The sequence below is a fragment of the Olea europaea genome, unplaced genomic scaffold (assembly GCF_002742605.1).
Source record: "Olea europaea var. sylvestris unplaced genomic scaffold, O_europaea_v1 scaffold3252, whole genome shotgun sequence".
NCBI classification, from domain to species: Eukaryota; Viridiplantae; Streptophyta; class Magnoliopsida; order Lamiales; family Oleaceae; genus Olea; species Olea europaea.
In genome coordinates, this window is record NW_019251404.1 from 1 (window position 1) to 15,505 (window position 15,505).

At 38.7% G+C, this 15,505-nt stretch overlaps 1 protein-coding gene across 1 annotated transcript; it reads left to right on the forward strand.

Annotated features, from left to right (window-relative positions):
* Nucleotides 1–3: 3 nt before the first annotated feature.
* Nucleotides 4–3,747, forward strand: LOC111385678 (alanine--glyoxylate aminotransferase 2 homolog 3, mitochondrial-like; the record flags this gene model as incomplete). Its single annotated transcript, XM_023010100.1, has 8 exons — nt 4–165; nt 261–431; nt 1,001–1,144; nt 1,441–1,620; nt 1,706–1,931; nt 3,152–3,265; nt 3,349–3,435; nt 3,519–3,747. Coding segments are annotated over 8 exons (1,128 nt in total), but the record flags the coding sequence as incomplete, so codon positions are not given.
* Nucleotides 3,748–15,505: the final 11,758 nt, after the last annotated feature.

Sequence of the window (15,505 nt, forward strand, 5' to 3'; positions counted from 1 at the left end):
TTCGGTGGTATTGCCACTGTGAATTGTGGGCATTGTCACCCTGATGTGGTTAAGGCCATCATTGACCAAACGAACAGATTACAGCACTCCACTATTCTCTACCTTAATCATGCAATTGCTGATTTTGCTGAGGCACTAGCCTCAAAGTTACCCTGTGATCTCAAGGTGCTACAATTTTTTTTTAAGTGGCATAATTTATCTGAAACAATAAGCAAAGTTTGATTAGGCTGTATACTAATGAAATTCGTATTGAATTGTAGGTTGTATTCTTTACAAATTCAGGGACAGAAGCAAATGAATTAGCCATGATGATGGCAAGATTGTACACAGATTGTCATGATATCATATCACTGAGGAATGCATACCATGGAAATGCTTCCGGGACTATGGCCGCCACTGCACAAAGCAATTGGAAATTCAATGTTGTGCAGGTGCCAAGCATTTTCACCTTCTATCATTTGAACATTTATAATAAGGGTAAAAGGACTAATCTAATGCCACAAATGTATCTCCAAAATCAAATGATTTCATCTGAAAAAATTACGTTCATTATATATAAATTGCAAGGAATGATGAGTGTACTTATTTCTGCATTCTTATGTTTGCGAGTTAAATTTGGTACTCATTAGACAACTCATAGTTTCTTTATGGTGATGGACTATTCATGGTCATATAAGTTTGAAAAGATTGATTAAAGAATATTTACTGAAATCTCTATTTGATTTTAACTAACAAATTTTGACTGTTAGTTAATTTTTAAGAATATGTAGCTCCGATGTGAAATTGTACTACAGCCTTGTTGTTCTGCATATTATAGTTCTAATTGAACAATGAACTTCCTTATAATTCCAGTGAAGTCCAATACTTCCAGTACTGCTAAATAATTGGATTCGAAAGAGTACATCTTCTCAGCTAATGCATGTATTTGTATGTCTTTCCTTTGGAATGAGCGTTATGATATTACAGAGTACATAAGATGTGTTTTTACAATCATAAACAGAGTGGAGTTCATCATGCCATGAATCCAGACCCATATAGAGGTCTATTTGGTGCAGATGGTGAAAAATATGCACACGATGTTCAAGATCTAATTCAGTTCGGAACTTCTGGCCGTGTTGCTGCTTTTATTTCTGAAGCTATACAGGTAATGTCCAATTTATATAATCATCTCCATTTTCTCCTTCTAGCCTCTCCAATCTACACTAAACTTTAAAGTTTTTTTCCTTATAATCAAACCACTACTGGGACGAACTTTTCATTGGAGCAAAAATATAAGATAAACGACAATCTTAGGAGGGGGACATAAATTTTCCAGGACAGTTAGACCCTATACTGAATTCCTTGTGACCATCATCATACATTGGCTCTTCATAATTTTTTTCATTGTCCTCCTGATAGTAAGCCAGGCTTTCTCATGTGAAATATTTCTTTTTGCAACAGGGTGTTGGCGGAATAATGGAGTTAGCTCCGGGCTATTTGCCTGCTGTATATAATATCATCAGAAAAGTAGGAGGTCTCTGTATTGCGGATGAGGTTCAGTCTGGGTTTGCTCGCATCGGGAGCCATTTCTGGGGATTTGAAGCCCATGATGTTGTTCCAGACATAGTTACAATGGCAAAGGTTGTACTCCATTTCGCACTGGAAGCAACGTATTGGTTTAATTCTTTTAGAGAAAAAATTGACCCATTCTTTTTCAGAAATGCAGGGGATTGGAAATGGAATTCCCCTCGGCGCTGTAGTAACTACTCCTAAAGTTGCTGAGGTATTGACTCGTCGATGTTACTTCAACACCTTTGGAGGAAACCCTGTATGTACTGCTGCAGGGCATGCTGTTCTCAAAGTGATTATGAGGGAAAAACTTCAGGAGAATTCTCATGTCGTTGGTTCCTACTTGAAAGAGCGCCTCAATGATCTCAAATCCAAACATGAAAGTAAACTTCACTTCTTTAACGAGTTTATGCTGTATTTGTATTTTGTGCATACTTGATAAGATAATTATATGGTATTACTAAGTAATATATAATTTTTTCGTTGATTACTAACAATTAAGCGTGATAACCATCATTTATTGACTGTCGCATCATTAATTGTCGTCAGTAGAGTTTATCGAAGTTACGTTAATTGAAATCAAATTAAGACATAATTACCCAATTAACAAAATGAAGTAAAGTTATGTAGTTGATATTAGAGTCAAACTATAGTTACCGTGAATAGACTTTACCCAACTTTCATCTAATGTAGGATTTCTTCTTCTCACATTATGGTGTAGGCAGTGCATTTAGGTAAGCTTTGTTTTCGATAGCCCCCATCAAAACATTGCAATACGGAGATAATTGAATAATTGTCGCCTCTACCCAATTAGTCTATCTATTAATCATTTTCTTCAACTTGTATATCTGTGGAGTCCAATCTACCGTACACTTTTTTCAATTGACCACAATTCGACTTAATATTTCTTCCTATATAAAGTGTATAAGGGCGAGCTTCTTTCTGTGTCATAATAGAGAAAAAAAATAGACATTATCACAAGCTTGTCAACTGTGTCATGCACTGCACAGTCTTATCGTTGCAAAGTTCTTACCCGTTGCTAGAACACATTAAGCTAGCTCGGAGCGGAGTCACGGGACAAAAAATATAAAAATATATATAAAAAAAATAATAATAATAATACATAGATAAAATTCCTGGATAAAAAAATTGCTTATAAATTCCTAAATGGGCTTGCCCTCTCTTCGCCCCTAAGCCATCCTTCTTCAACCCTTTCTAGAAACCGAACTTAAGAAATAAGGACAGAAATGTAGAAGAAATAGAAGATGAGAACATTTTGGAAGAATGCCTTCTCATATTCAAAGAGAACTTTGTACAATTACAAGTGAAATCCCTCAATACCACAATGTGTTTCCCTCTATGTCTATGCAATGAATTAAACAAATATTTTTTGTGACATTAACCTAATCTTTGAAACACACGTAATCATCTTCGATATAGTGCAATTCTGCAATGACATTAGGTGGACATAGCCCTTGCATTGAGAGTGAAACACATTAAATCGTATGTTTTCTTATTTTTGTTTTTCCCTTTTGTATTGTTAATTGCTTTCTATAGTACGGGTTATTTGTTTAATCAATAACATTGTTGTGTGTATATGTAGTCATTGGTGATGTAAGAGGACGAGGATTGATGCTTGGGGTCGAACTAGTCACTGACCGTCAACTAAAAACTCCTGCAAAGGTCGAAATTCTGCAAGTGATGGACCAAATGAAAGGTATGATTTGCATTTCACTTTTATCTCAGCATTAGGCTTATTTTTCGAGCTACATTATAATTAAATTCTGTTTAAATTTCAAGATATGGGAGTATTGGTCGGCAAAGGTGGTTTCTACGGAAATGTGTTCAGACTTACACCTCCACTGTGCTTCAGTAAGGAGGACGCCGGTGGGTAGATACCTGATATTTTTTATGCGACTAAATTGCTTTTCTTTTTTCCGAAACTGAAGTTCCAAATTTCTTTAATGCAGACTTTCTTGTGGATGTTATGGACTATGCAATGACGAAATTATGAAGTTTCCATCAAATTCGCGGCAGAACAACTCCTCCATCTCTCATTTGAAGAACAAATATCGTATGATGTAATTTGAAACATTCATATCATTATTCATCAAATGTATTGTTAAAACTTACTTCTATATATCTTAGTTCACAATGAATACTTGATGCGGAAAATATAAACCTACTTTTCATGTTTTCTGATGTATTTATGTATGACATGTAAATATATGCATTTTCTCTGGTTACGAAAATAACTTTTGCTTCTTTTTTAGCTTAGTCAAACTAAGGGGGACTAAGTAAATTATAAATAAACATTTTGAAAAAGATGTTGCAATCCGAAGGTTCTACATAAGTGAAACAAAGATAGAGAACATGTAACTTCTTTTGAGTGATAATAAGTATTTAAATTTTATTAATAACAAAACAAATGATGTAACGAGGATGTAACGTATAGAATAAGTGCAAAAACTTATCAAAGAAGAGAATGGTGGAAATTTTTTAATAATATGGACCGAAAAGAATGATTGAAAATGATTCATTAAATCAGCCTCAAATATAATGAAAATTTAATTATTTTTGCCAATTTTACGACGTATGCATCACCACAAACTAAAAAAAAAAAACACCATATTAAAGGTACAACTTTCAAAAAGACGGTTTTTAGACTACTCGAATAATCCGCTCATCAACAGAATTTTTAGTCGTGCAAAATTTTGTACATATTAAATGATCCGGGGACAGTGGGTTTTAGTATTCATGGAAACGTTGATTCCATTTTTCCTTCAGACTACTCGATAAAAGTATAGAAGTAAAAGAAGTTAAAATGTTTAGTCTTGCTTAATACCGTCCATGAGACTATTTTATACGAGTTAATATGTCCAAAAGCTTTCTTTAAATTATACGAGTTAATATGTCCATGAGACAATTTTATAATAGTACAAGAGTATATGGCAGCCAGCTAACCATTTAATTGGAAATGAGCTGAACAAAAATCCAATACTTTAAGCAGTGAAATTGCTATAAGGAAAATAATGTAATTTACTTCAAACATTTAATTCTAAATTCAAATTAAAGTGCAATCTAGACAATATCCACTAGGAGACATACGACCATGTTCAAATAAACATGTCCGACAATTCAATTAAACATAAATGCATATTGCAATAAATTAAAAGAAAGTTTCTTGCTTAAATTTTAAATTTTAGTCCCATGAAACGAGGCACAAACACCCCATCGAACTATGATGAGTGTAATTCACTCATACTTTAGATATTATCTCAACTTGATATTTAGCTATTTCCTATGAGTTTTGGAGGTTTTTAATGTGTGTTTTGATATTGCAATATATGTTGATGAAATTGAAGAAAATAAGCAAAACTTGACAAAATTGGAGAGAATGGACCAAATTGTAAAATATCCAAAGTTTGGAGACTAAAATGTAAATAATCAAAAGTTGTATGGAACCTCGCAATGAAGATCCGAGAGTGCTATGAGTTAATTGGATGAAGAAAGATGTCAAAGAGATTAAATTTAGTAAAAATATGGTCACAAATCAATTTTCAACCGAAAAAGTTACACTCAGAAGTTTTAGTATCATATTAAGACCCACTTTTGACATATCAACAATTGAATTGGAGAATGATGTCTGAAGGAAAATTGTAGCTCTTTGAGTTAGCTTTCCAAAGTATCTTGAATCATCTTAATCGAATATCGGACGAAGAGGTTATAATAAAAATACTGAAAACTACACAGTGTAGTTTTTTCACCTAAATCGGGCGCCGTAGTACCCATGCTGAAAATATCTCGGGAGGAAAAAGAGTTTTTAACGTTTTTGAATTCTTTTCTTGGCCTAACTCAGCCTTAATTTGTCCAAGACTCCAACAATACTATTGATGAGGTTTATGTGGAGGAACGGGCATTGGCATACATGGAATGGTTGGATGGTCGGCTTTCAAAAAAATTGATGTAACTTTTGCGTTTGGTGTCCGTTTTGGGCCCATAACCCCATTTCGGAAAGGTAGCGAGTGTTTCAGATTGATTTGCTGTGATGTATGAGGGTTTTTGGGCATTTGAAGTCGTTTAGTGTGTCAAAACAGCATTTTAAGTTTTTGTATTATTTATTTTCAGCATTTGTTATTTCCATTTTGTAGCGCAGCCCATTTTGGGACTGCTGGCCCAGTAGATTATCTTTTCTTTCATATTTAAGATGCTGCAAGACGCATCCTAGGGTTTTCTTGGTTGTTCACGAAATAATAAAAGTTTGTTTTTGAATTCAATCCGTTTGGTTATTGCTGTCATGTGTTTGTAGATTCAATCTACATCATTTTGGTATCAGAGCATGGTGCGTGGGAGAGGACGTGGTGGCCGTGGTGGCCAGATTGATGAAGTTGCAGATCTGCGTAATCAAGTTGAGGCGTTGACAATCCGATTTGATCAATTCATGACGTGGGCGACAGAGGCTGTGCAGGACGGAACACCTCCTGCTCCTCCACGTCGTGCCCCAGTGAGTGATGGTGGAGGTGAATCTGAATCAGGGGAGAGGTTGGATGAGGAGACCTTGTCAGAGGCACGTGGCGATCGTGTTCAACAGCCTCGTGTGCAACAGCAGGACGCATTTCAGCGATGGGAATCCGGATTCAAGGTTGATATACCTGAATTTCACGGTGGAATTGAGGCAGATGAATTCCTCGATTGGCTGGCGGCAGTAGAGGAGATCTTGGATTACAAAGAAGTGCCCGACAATAAAAGGGTATTTTTGGTGGCGACCCGTCTGCATGGTGGTAGCAATTGAAGCAAAACTGGATCCGTCAGGGTAAGGTGAAAATCCAGTCGTGGGAAAAATGAAGAAACAGTTGAAAACAGCGTTTCTTCCCTTTAATTATTTCAGGACTTTGTATCAGCGCTTACAGAATTTGAGACAAGGCAATCGATCTGTAGATGCTTATTCCACAGAGTTTTACCAACTGATAGCGCGAAATGATGTGGGAGAATCAGAAGACCAGTTGGTAGCGCGCTATATTGGTGGACTATGATTGAATTTGCAAGACGTCCTAAATATGTTCTTGCCGATATCTGTTTCTGAGGCTCACCAGCGAGCACTTCAGGCTGAAAATCAACAACAACGTCGTTCTGTAGTAGGCATTTCTGGTGGTTCATCTGGAGGTGGGGGTCGACAATTCGCCCCAAATCCCACATCTGGTCCGTCCCAATCCTTTACATCTGGGGGTCGGGGCATTGATCGGAACACTCGGCCAGTGGTTCCTCCAACCGCTAATCTGGGTGGCTGGGCTCCTCCTGGTGGATGAGGGCGTGGAAGTCAGTGTTTTGGTTGTAGTGGTTTTGGTCATTTGAGGAAGGACTGTCCATCTCATGGGCAGCCACGCCCAGGTTTGTTCGTTGGAGGGACAACACAAGTCGATGTTAACGATCCTGTTCATGTGGAGAATGAAGGAGAAGAGGTTGAAATTGTGCATACAGGTGACACGGGGCCTCTTTTGGTGGTTCGACAGACGTGCCTTATGCCTAAGGGGTCGTCTAAGGACCTGCAGCGAAACAATATCTTTTTGTCTACGTGTACCATTGGAGGAAAGGTGTGTAGGTTCATCATTGATTCGGGCAGTTGCGAAAATGTGATATCTGAAGCGGCCGTGCAGAAGCTACAGTTAAGCACCAAACCTCATCCTGCTCCCTATAGCCTAGCATGGTTGAGACGAGGTAATGAAATTCGTGTTACTAGCCGTGTGTTGGTATCTTTTTCTATTGACAGTGTGTATCGTGATAGTGTTTGGTGTGATGTGGTGCCGATGGATGCGTGTCATTTGTTGTTGGGTCGTCCATGGCAGTTTGATAGGGATGTGTGCCATGAAGGGTGTCGAAATGCATATACATTCACATTTTCGGGTAAAAAGATTGTACTACTACCCTCCAAAGATACGCAGTGTCTGTCTTCGACAGGGGACAGTAGTAATCTACTTTCCCGATCTTTGTTTGTGCGTGAGATACTGGCAGAAGGCGTTGTACCGTTGTTAGTGGGAACTGAGGCGACAGGAGTGTCGACAGTTCCTATGACAGCCGAGGGTACGAGTCTTCACCCCAAAGCTGCCGCCTTGGTGTCTGAGTTTCATGATGTGTTTCCGTATGACCTTCCACGGGTCTTCCGCCTTTGCGGGATATGCAACATCACATTGATTTGGTACCGGATGCGTCATTGCCTAATCACCCACATTATCGAATGAGCCCAGTGGAACATGAGAAGTTGAGGAGACAAGTAAAGGAGTTGGTGCAGAAGGGGTACATCAGAGAGAGCCTCAGCCCGTGTGCATTCCCCGCACTCCAAGTGCCAAAAAAAGATGAGAGTTATCGGATGTGTATAGATAGCAGGGCCATCAACAAAATAACAGTTCGTTATCGCTTTCCGATACCGAGGCTAGATGACTTGCTTGATCAGTTGGCCGGCGCAACTGTGTTTACCAAATTGGACTTAAAAAGTGGTTACCATCAGATAAGAGTCCGTCCTGGTGATGAGTGGAAGACAGCATTTAAGACACGGGAGGGATTATTTGAGTGGCTAGTTATGCCGTTTGGACTATCCAATGCACCGAGCACGTTCATGCGGGTGATAAACCAAGCACTTCGACCGTTTATTGGTAAGTGCGTTGTTGTATACTTCGATGACATATTGTGTACAGTGGGTCGGAGGAGTCTCATGGTGTGCATCTAAGGGAAGTCCTTACTGTTTTACGCAAGGAGAAGTTCTTTGCAGCCACTAAGAAGTGCGTGTTCTATACCGATAGTGTTTTGTTTTTGGGTGTGTTAGCCGGTGGGGTAACGGTGGATGCAGCTAAGGTTGATGCGATTCGGCAGTGGCCACGTCCACAGTCAGTTTCTGATGTGTGGAGTTTCCACGGTTTAGCGTCCTTTTATCGACGATTTATTCAGCACTTCAGCACCATCATGTCTCCCATTACTGATTGCATGAAGGAGAGTAAGTTTCAGTGGACACCCGAGGCTGAGAAAGCTTTTTTGATCATTAAGGAGCATCTGACTTCAGCCCCGATACTTGCGTTGCCTGATTTCACAAAACCTTTTGCATTACATTGTGATGCCTCTAAATTGGGTATCGGAGTCGTCCTCAGTCAGGAAGGAAAATCAGTAGCTTATTTCAGTCAGAGGTTGGCAGGGGCTCGTGGGAGGTATAGCACTTACGACGCAGAGCTTTATGCTGTTGTTCAGGCCATTCGCCATTAGCGACATTATCTGTTTCAGCGAGAATTTGTCTTATACAGTGATTATGAAGCCCTCAAGCATTTGTCAAGCCAGGAGTCTGTATCTACCCGTCATGCATCATGGGTTGCCTTTTTGCAGCAATTCAACTTTGTCATTAAACATCAGGCTGGTTCTTCTAATCGTGTGGCAGATGCCCTCAGTCGGCGGCATGGTTTATTAGCGCGGCTTCAGGTAGCGGTCACTGGGTTTGAGACTTTTGTCTCTCTTTATGCTGATGACCCTTATTTTGGCCCCATCTATCATAGTTTACTGCAGGGACCCCATTCTTCTTTTCTGTTAGAGGATGGGTATGTGTTTAGAGGTGTTCAGTTGTGTATACCAGATTGCAGCCTTCGTCTGAAATTAATTGAGGAGTTTCATGGTGAAGGTCATGTTGGGCGAGATCGTACTTTGGCTTTGATTATTGCTTCATTTTTCTGGCCTACTATGCGTCGTGAAGTGGAGAAGTTTGTCTCACGATGTAGGGTATGCCACGTGGCAAAGGGGAAAGCCACAAACGCTGGTCTTTATCGACCCTTACCAGTGCCTTCAGCTCCGTGGACTGATATTAGCATGGATTTTGTCCTGGGTTTACCGTGCACACAACGTGGTAATGATTCCATCTTTGTGGTGGTAGATCGTTTTTCTAAAATGGTGCACTTCATTCCCTGCAAGCGCAGCACTAATGCTGTCAAGATTTCTCAACTATTTTTCAGAGAGATTTATCGGTTGCATGGGTTGCCCACTTCCATCGTGTCTGACAGAGACACGAGGTTCATCGGTCACTTTTGGCGGAGTTTATAGAAGTCAGTTAACACGTCGCTCAATTTTAACAGTGCTTATCACCCTCAAACTGATGGGCAAACAAAGGTAGTTAATCGTTCTTTGGGTGACTTGTTGTGGTGCTTGGTTGGGGATAATCTATGCTCATGGGATCAGTGGCTTAGCCAGGCAGAATTTGCGCATAATCATGCTAGAAATAGAAGCACAGGTTTCAGTCCGTTCCAAGTTGTGCATATTATTCTGCCCCGCAGCCCTGTTGATTTATTGACTCTGCCCTCTAAGACTCAGTTGCATGGGATAGCTGTTGACTTTGTTCGTAGTTTGCAACAAGTTCACGAGGAAACACGAGCTAATCTGCTAGAGTCCAACCGTAAGTATAAAGAGGCGGCTGATCCGTATCGACGTCCTGTTGAGTTTGACGTTGGGGATTATGTTTGGGTGGTACTGACTAAGCATCGAGTGCCATCTCATGAGCATTTGAAGTTATCACCTTGTACCATTGGTCCAGTGGAAATTGTGGAGAAGATCAACCCCAACGCCTATCGCCTTTGACTTCCTTCCCATATACGGACTTCTGATGTATTTAATGTAAAGCATCTTTTGCAATACCATGGAGACAACGTGGAAGATAGTGCTATCGGTTCTGATTCGAGGGCGAATCCCATTGATCCCGAGGAAAATGATGAGGTTTATGTGAAGGAACAGGTATTGGCATACATGGAACGGTTGGATGGTCGGCTTTCAAAGAAATTGATGTAACTTTTGCGTTTGGTGTCCATTTTAGGCCCATAACCCCATTTCGGAAAGGTAGCGAGCGTTTCGGATTGATTTGCTATGATGTACGAGGGTTTTTGGGCATTTGAAGTCGTTTAGCGTGTCAAAACAGCATTTTAAATTTGTGTTATTTATTTTCAGCATTTGTTATTTCCACTTTGTAGCCCAGCCCATTTTGGGACTGCTGGCCCAGTAGGTTATCTTTTCTTTCATATTTAAGATACTGCAAGACGCCTCCTAAGGTTTTCTTGATTGTTCACGAAATAATAAAAGTTTGTTTCTGAATTCAATCCATTTGGTTATTGTTGTCGTGTGTTTGTAAATTCAATCTACATCAACTACAAAAACAAGATTAAAGATCTATTTTCTCTTAGAATTCAAGGGAACAAATTACACAATTCAAAGGAGCAAAATATCAAAAAATTCAAGGAAGATAAAGAAGAACAAGAGAAGAAGATTGAAGATCTAGAATCCTAGTTTTTTCTATTCTCTTACCTATGTTTTCTTGTATGAGTTTTTGTATTTCCATAGATTATATCATGAATTAAATTCATTATCGGGGGTTTGATGTAGCTGAACTTGAGATTATGACTTTATTTTGTTATACTTAATTCTATTTGCTTTTCCACTTATATTTAATTGTGTCATGAAATTAATGTTTTCAATTAATTGGCCACTAATTGAATAAATATATGCTAGTCAATTCCAGCCCTCAAGATAGAGAAATTTAGGCGAGATCATAGGATTGACACAACGAGGTTTTTATGGGTTTCAAGAGAAAGTATAGAATCTATGAAACTTACTCCATAAAAGAATCATAAACCTAATAAATTATTGATTTTAATTCGAAATAGAGATATTAGGATTGAAATCTCGGATCAATTTCTTGTCGGCATTCGAAAGAAGGGAGAGAAATACGTTAGGATTCTGTTCACGAAATATTTCTTTTCGATTTCAAAACCCACCGCAAGTGTACGGTTCGTTAATAAGTAGTAAAATGGACTATGAGTCCAAGTATCGTTCCCACGAGGATTGAATTAGCTCTAATTAGACTAATGTGACCTTAACCGAATCTAATTAAATGAAAATTTGGTTTAAATGTGAAAAGCCCTAATTTTGGAAGAAATCCCCAATTTGAAACCCTAATTGCAAAGAAAACCCTAATTTCGAAATTTCACTAATCAAATGAAATAAACACGCAACTGAAATGTAAATATGCAATTTTAGAACTAATGTATTGAAATGAATCGAATTGAAATCATTAAGAACTCCAATCCCTAATTGACTATTAAAAACCCTAATTTCACAATTTCAACGAATCGTTGGAACAAAATGCCAGTTCAATGTTCCTAAATTATCCAATACACTCTCTCGATATATATTGAATCTACTCTTACACACCACCAGCCTATATTTCTATGGATGATGCAATGTACAAGAATGCATGACTTTTTATGAACATCTTCATGAATTGCATAAAGCATAGAGGTAAGTTTCCATCCCCTATCGGACCCTATGTCAATTTATATTCTATCGAATTTATTCCCCTTCTTTCGAATGCAAAGAACAAATCATCTACAATCACATAACAATTGGCCAAATAATTATGGAAGCATTCAAATCATATAAATCAAACATTTGTCCAATCGAAACTATTGTTGAATTAATGAAATAATGGAAATTTTAATCATCAAAAGGTTCATCAAATTCCTAATGAACAAAAACCCTAGCCTATAATCATCATTACAAAATCAAGAAATTGAAAAACGAAATTAAAAGATAAGAAGAACACACCCGTATGGAATTTCTTCAATCCGTGTGTATAATCTTCAATCCCGTCTCGAACCCGTGCGAAATTGAATCCAAAATCAAGTTTCTTGCCTCCAATTTTGGTCTCTCCCTTCTCCCTGGTCATTCTCTCCCTTAATATGATGAATTTGGGTATTTATATCGCGTCCAAATTAAGTAGGAAAGGAGTTTCAACCAAAACGAAAAATTACGCCCGAAGTTGCAAAACATAACTATGCGACCGCATAGAAGGGATTATGCGGTCGCATAGATCATTTTTTTTCATTGAATTCCCTGAAACCTTCTATGCGACCGCATAGAAGGTTACACTATGCGGTCGCATAGAAGTAGCCATCTATGTGGTTTGTGCAATTTGGTCCCTGAACTTCTTTGTTGCTTCTCTTGACTTCTTTCTTCGATTTCTTCATCTTTTCAACAATTCTTATCTTCCAATTGATGATCGACACTTTCAAATATTATGCCACTCATTCGGCACATCTTTTGAGTATTTGCACTTTAGTCCTCCAGCTTTCAATTATCTTCATTTTAGTCCATCTTTCATTCTTTCTTCCTCCACTTGTTTTGCTTTGTCATTGACCTCATACTCGGCATGTTTTTACTCTCGTTCTGCATTTAGCTCAACTTCTCAATAATTGCACTGTTGGTCCTCGAACTATCAAATTGTTGCGTTTTGGTCCTTCTTCGGCTCTTTTCTCCTGAATTCCAAAATTTCCATTGAATTACCTATAGTGCATGAATTTAACTGGATTAAGTCACAATTCAACCATTTTATCCATGTTTAAGTCATGTTTGTGAACCAAATAAGTGTGTAAAAACACACTTATCAAATCCCCCAAACTTAAACTATTGTTTGTCCTCAAACAATGTAGTGACTCAAAGTTAAACAAACATGGCTTAGTAGCTTGCCGTGTCTCAGGATTGGAATTTAGCAATACAATAGAACAATATCAATATTGCAAGAATAAAATTAACCTTTACTCATCAAATGCAATACTCAACGCGTGTGTGTGAACTCATGCCAACATATCAAGCTTATGAATGGTTTGTTCCCAACCCATAATGGTCAAATTTATCCTTACATCACTCGAGAGATACACAAATCTCCCAAACTTATTATTTTCACTCAATTATCTTGGGGTGTGTTCTAAGGTTAGGAGTTTAACAACTATAATCCTTACCCTCTCTTAGTTTGGATAGATCTTACCCTTACAAGTACACATATCAACAAGTAGAGACTCTCTTTAATTTGATTGTTTCAACCTTTAGGCTCAAACTAAGCTACTTACCTCGCATCAAGGTTAAAGTTATATCAACCAAATGTCCAACAAGTGTTTTTTTTTTCAGGTTTTTTTTTTCTCTCCATCTTCTCATTTGCTTTCTATATAACCCATGTAACGAGTTTTAGGCGATGACTCCCAAACTAGTTGGTCTTAGGGCACCAGGTTTTAAACCCTTGCAGCCTTATTCACCCGAGTTATAAAGGCTCGATAAGATGAATTTTTGTCAACTTCTCCTTTTTCTTGCTTTCTATATGACCCCTGTAACGAGCTTTAGGTCGATAATTCTCAAACCAGTTGGCTTTAGGATATCAGGTTTTAAGCCCTAACAGACTTACTTGCTCGAGTCATAAAGGCTTTAGAGAGAAGTGATAATTTTTATTTTCTGCCCTTTCTTTGTTTTTCTAGACATTTGATCTCAAAAACCGTCCTCAATTTAAAGCTTTCACCTATTTCTCACCTTCTGGGTCTAGGCAATCCACACAATATAATTTCATGCACTGAGTCTCTACTTATCTCCATGTTACCTATAGTGGTTCAACCATCTCCAAACTATCTTATGGTGATTTAACGGGTTAATGATATAGAGGGTTAACCTAGGTTTCTCATATTTTACTCCAACAATCCCATTCAATAACTTTACATGACAATATGAGTGCATGCAAAAGGATGTCAAGCATTGCATCAACAAGTATTAGCTAATGAAATCCTGTACTATATCCACAGTTCTAATTTACACCTGTCCAATAATCACATCAAGGCTACCAAACCCACACAAGCATGCAAAAGTAAAATCAACACTCATTCATCACGCATGCATCATGCAAGAATGCAGTCAATTTAATGATTGATTGTGAAAATGCATATTAACTACATGCCGAATATTTGTTTGAAAATTATGCTACCATCCCCCAAACTTATACAGTACATTGTCCTCAATGTAAATGTAAAGTTAGAAAAGCATAATTTAAAAATATATACACAACTTGGCAAATAGAAGTAAACAACACTCCCCTGATCAAAGTGGTGGTCGCGGTGTGTAGCTGGGACCCGCAACATGATCTTCAGGAGGAGATGGAAGGCGAGATAGGATTTGTCTCATCAACTCTGTCTGCTGTGCTTGCTCTGCCTGAATGGATTGAAGCCTATTCTCCATACTTCCCAATCGATCCCAGGTTTCGTTCACTCGCCACTGTATGCCATCCATTCTCCCAGCATACATGTTGAACCTACCATTCATGATCTCCACTTCCCGTCGTGCCGCTGTGGCTTCATTCAAAGCACCCCTTGTGTAGTCCCGGAAAGAGTAGAGGTCTCTCTGCACTTTGTCAACAGTGGTAGTCATGGTCTCGAAACTCTGCTGGAGATGTTGTATGTCTCGGCTAGTTCCAGTGGTGGTGGCGAATATCTGCCTCAAAACCTGATTGTCCATATCAACCTGGGGTGGTGGTGGAGGAATTTGAGGCATGTCAAGGTCCGCATCTGCTTGACCTTTCTCATTCAATTGCTGTTGTCGTCGTGCATTTTCTAATTTCTGTTGGTGCTTCAGTCTTGCTCGATCTTGGGCCTCTAGTGTGGATTGCTTGATAAAGGGGCTTGGCTTTTCTGGTGCTTTTCCAGGTTGGATTTGTATCCCCGCTGCTTTACATATTCCACTTATCAGACTGGAAAAAATTAGTGAGTTGTGCCTATCACCCCAAGTGCCTGTACCATGAATTTGGTTGTAGATGTACGTGGCTAGATCAATCTTGTTCCCTCTAACCAAATGGTATATGAATCCGGCCCTTGGATTTGTAAATGTTGTTCTGTGGGATATAGGCTCGATGTTATGGCACATGAATAACCATAAAATTGCTATGGATGGGGTGAGATCTATCTGATGCCAGTCTGCTGTAGGTAGAGGCCAAGCGTTTTCACGTCCCAACAATACCTCTGCAACCTCATTCCAGTTGAAGTCCTCTGGGATAGGGGACCACATTGTTCCAAGATAACTGATAGTAGTCATGGATTACCTCCGGTGAGAACATAATCCATTCGCCCCTAACCCA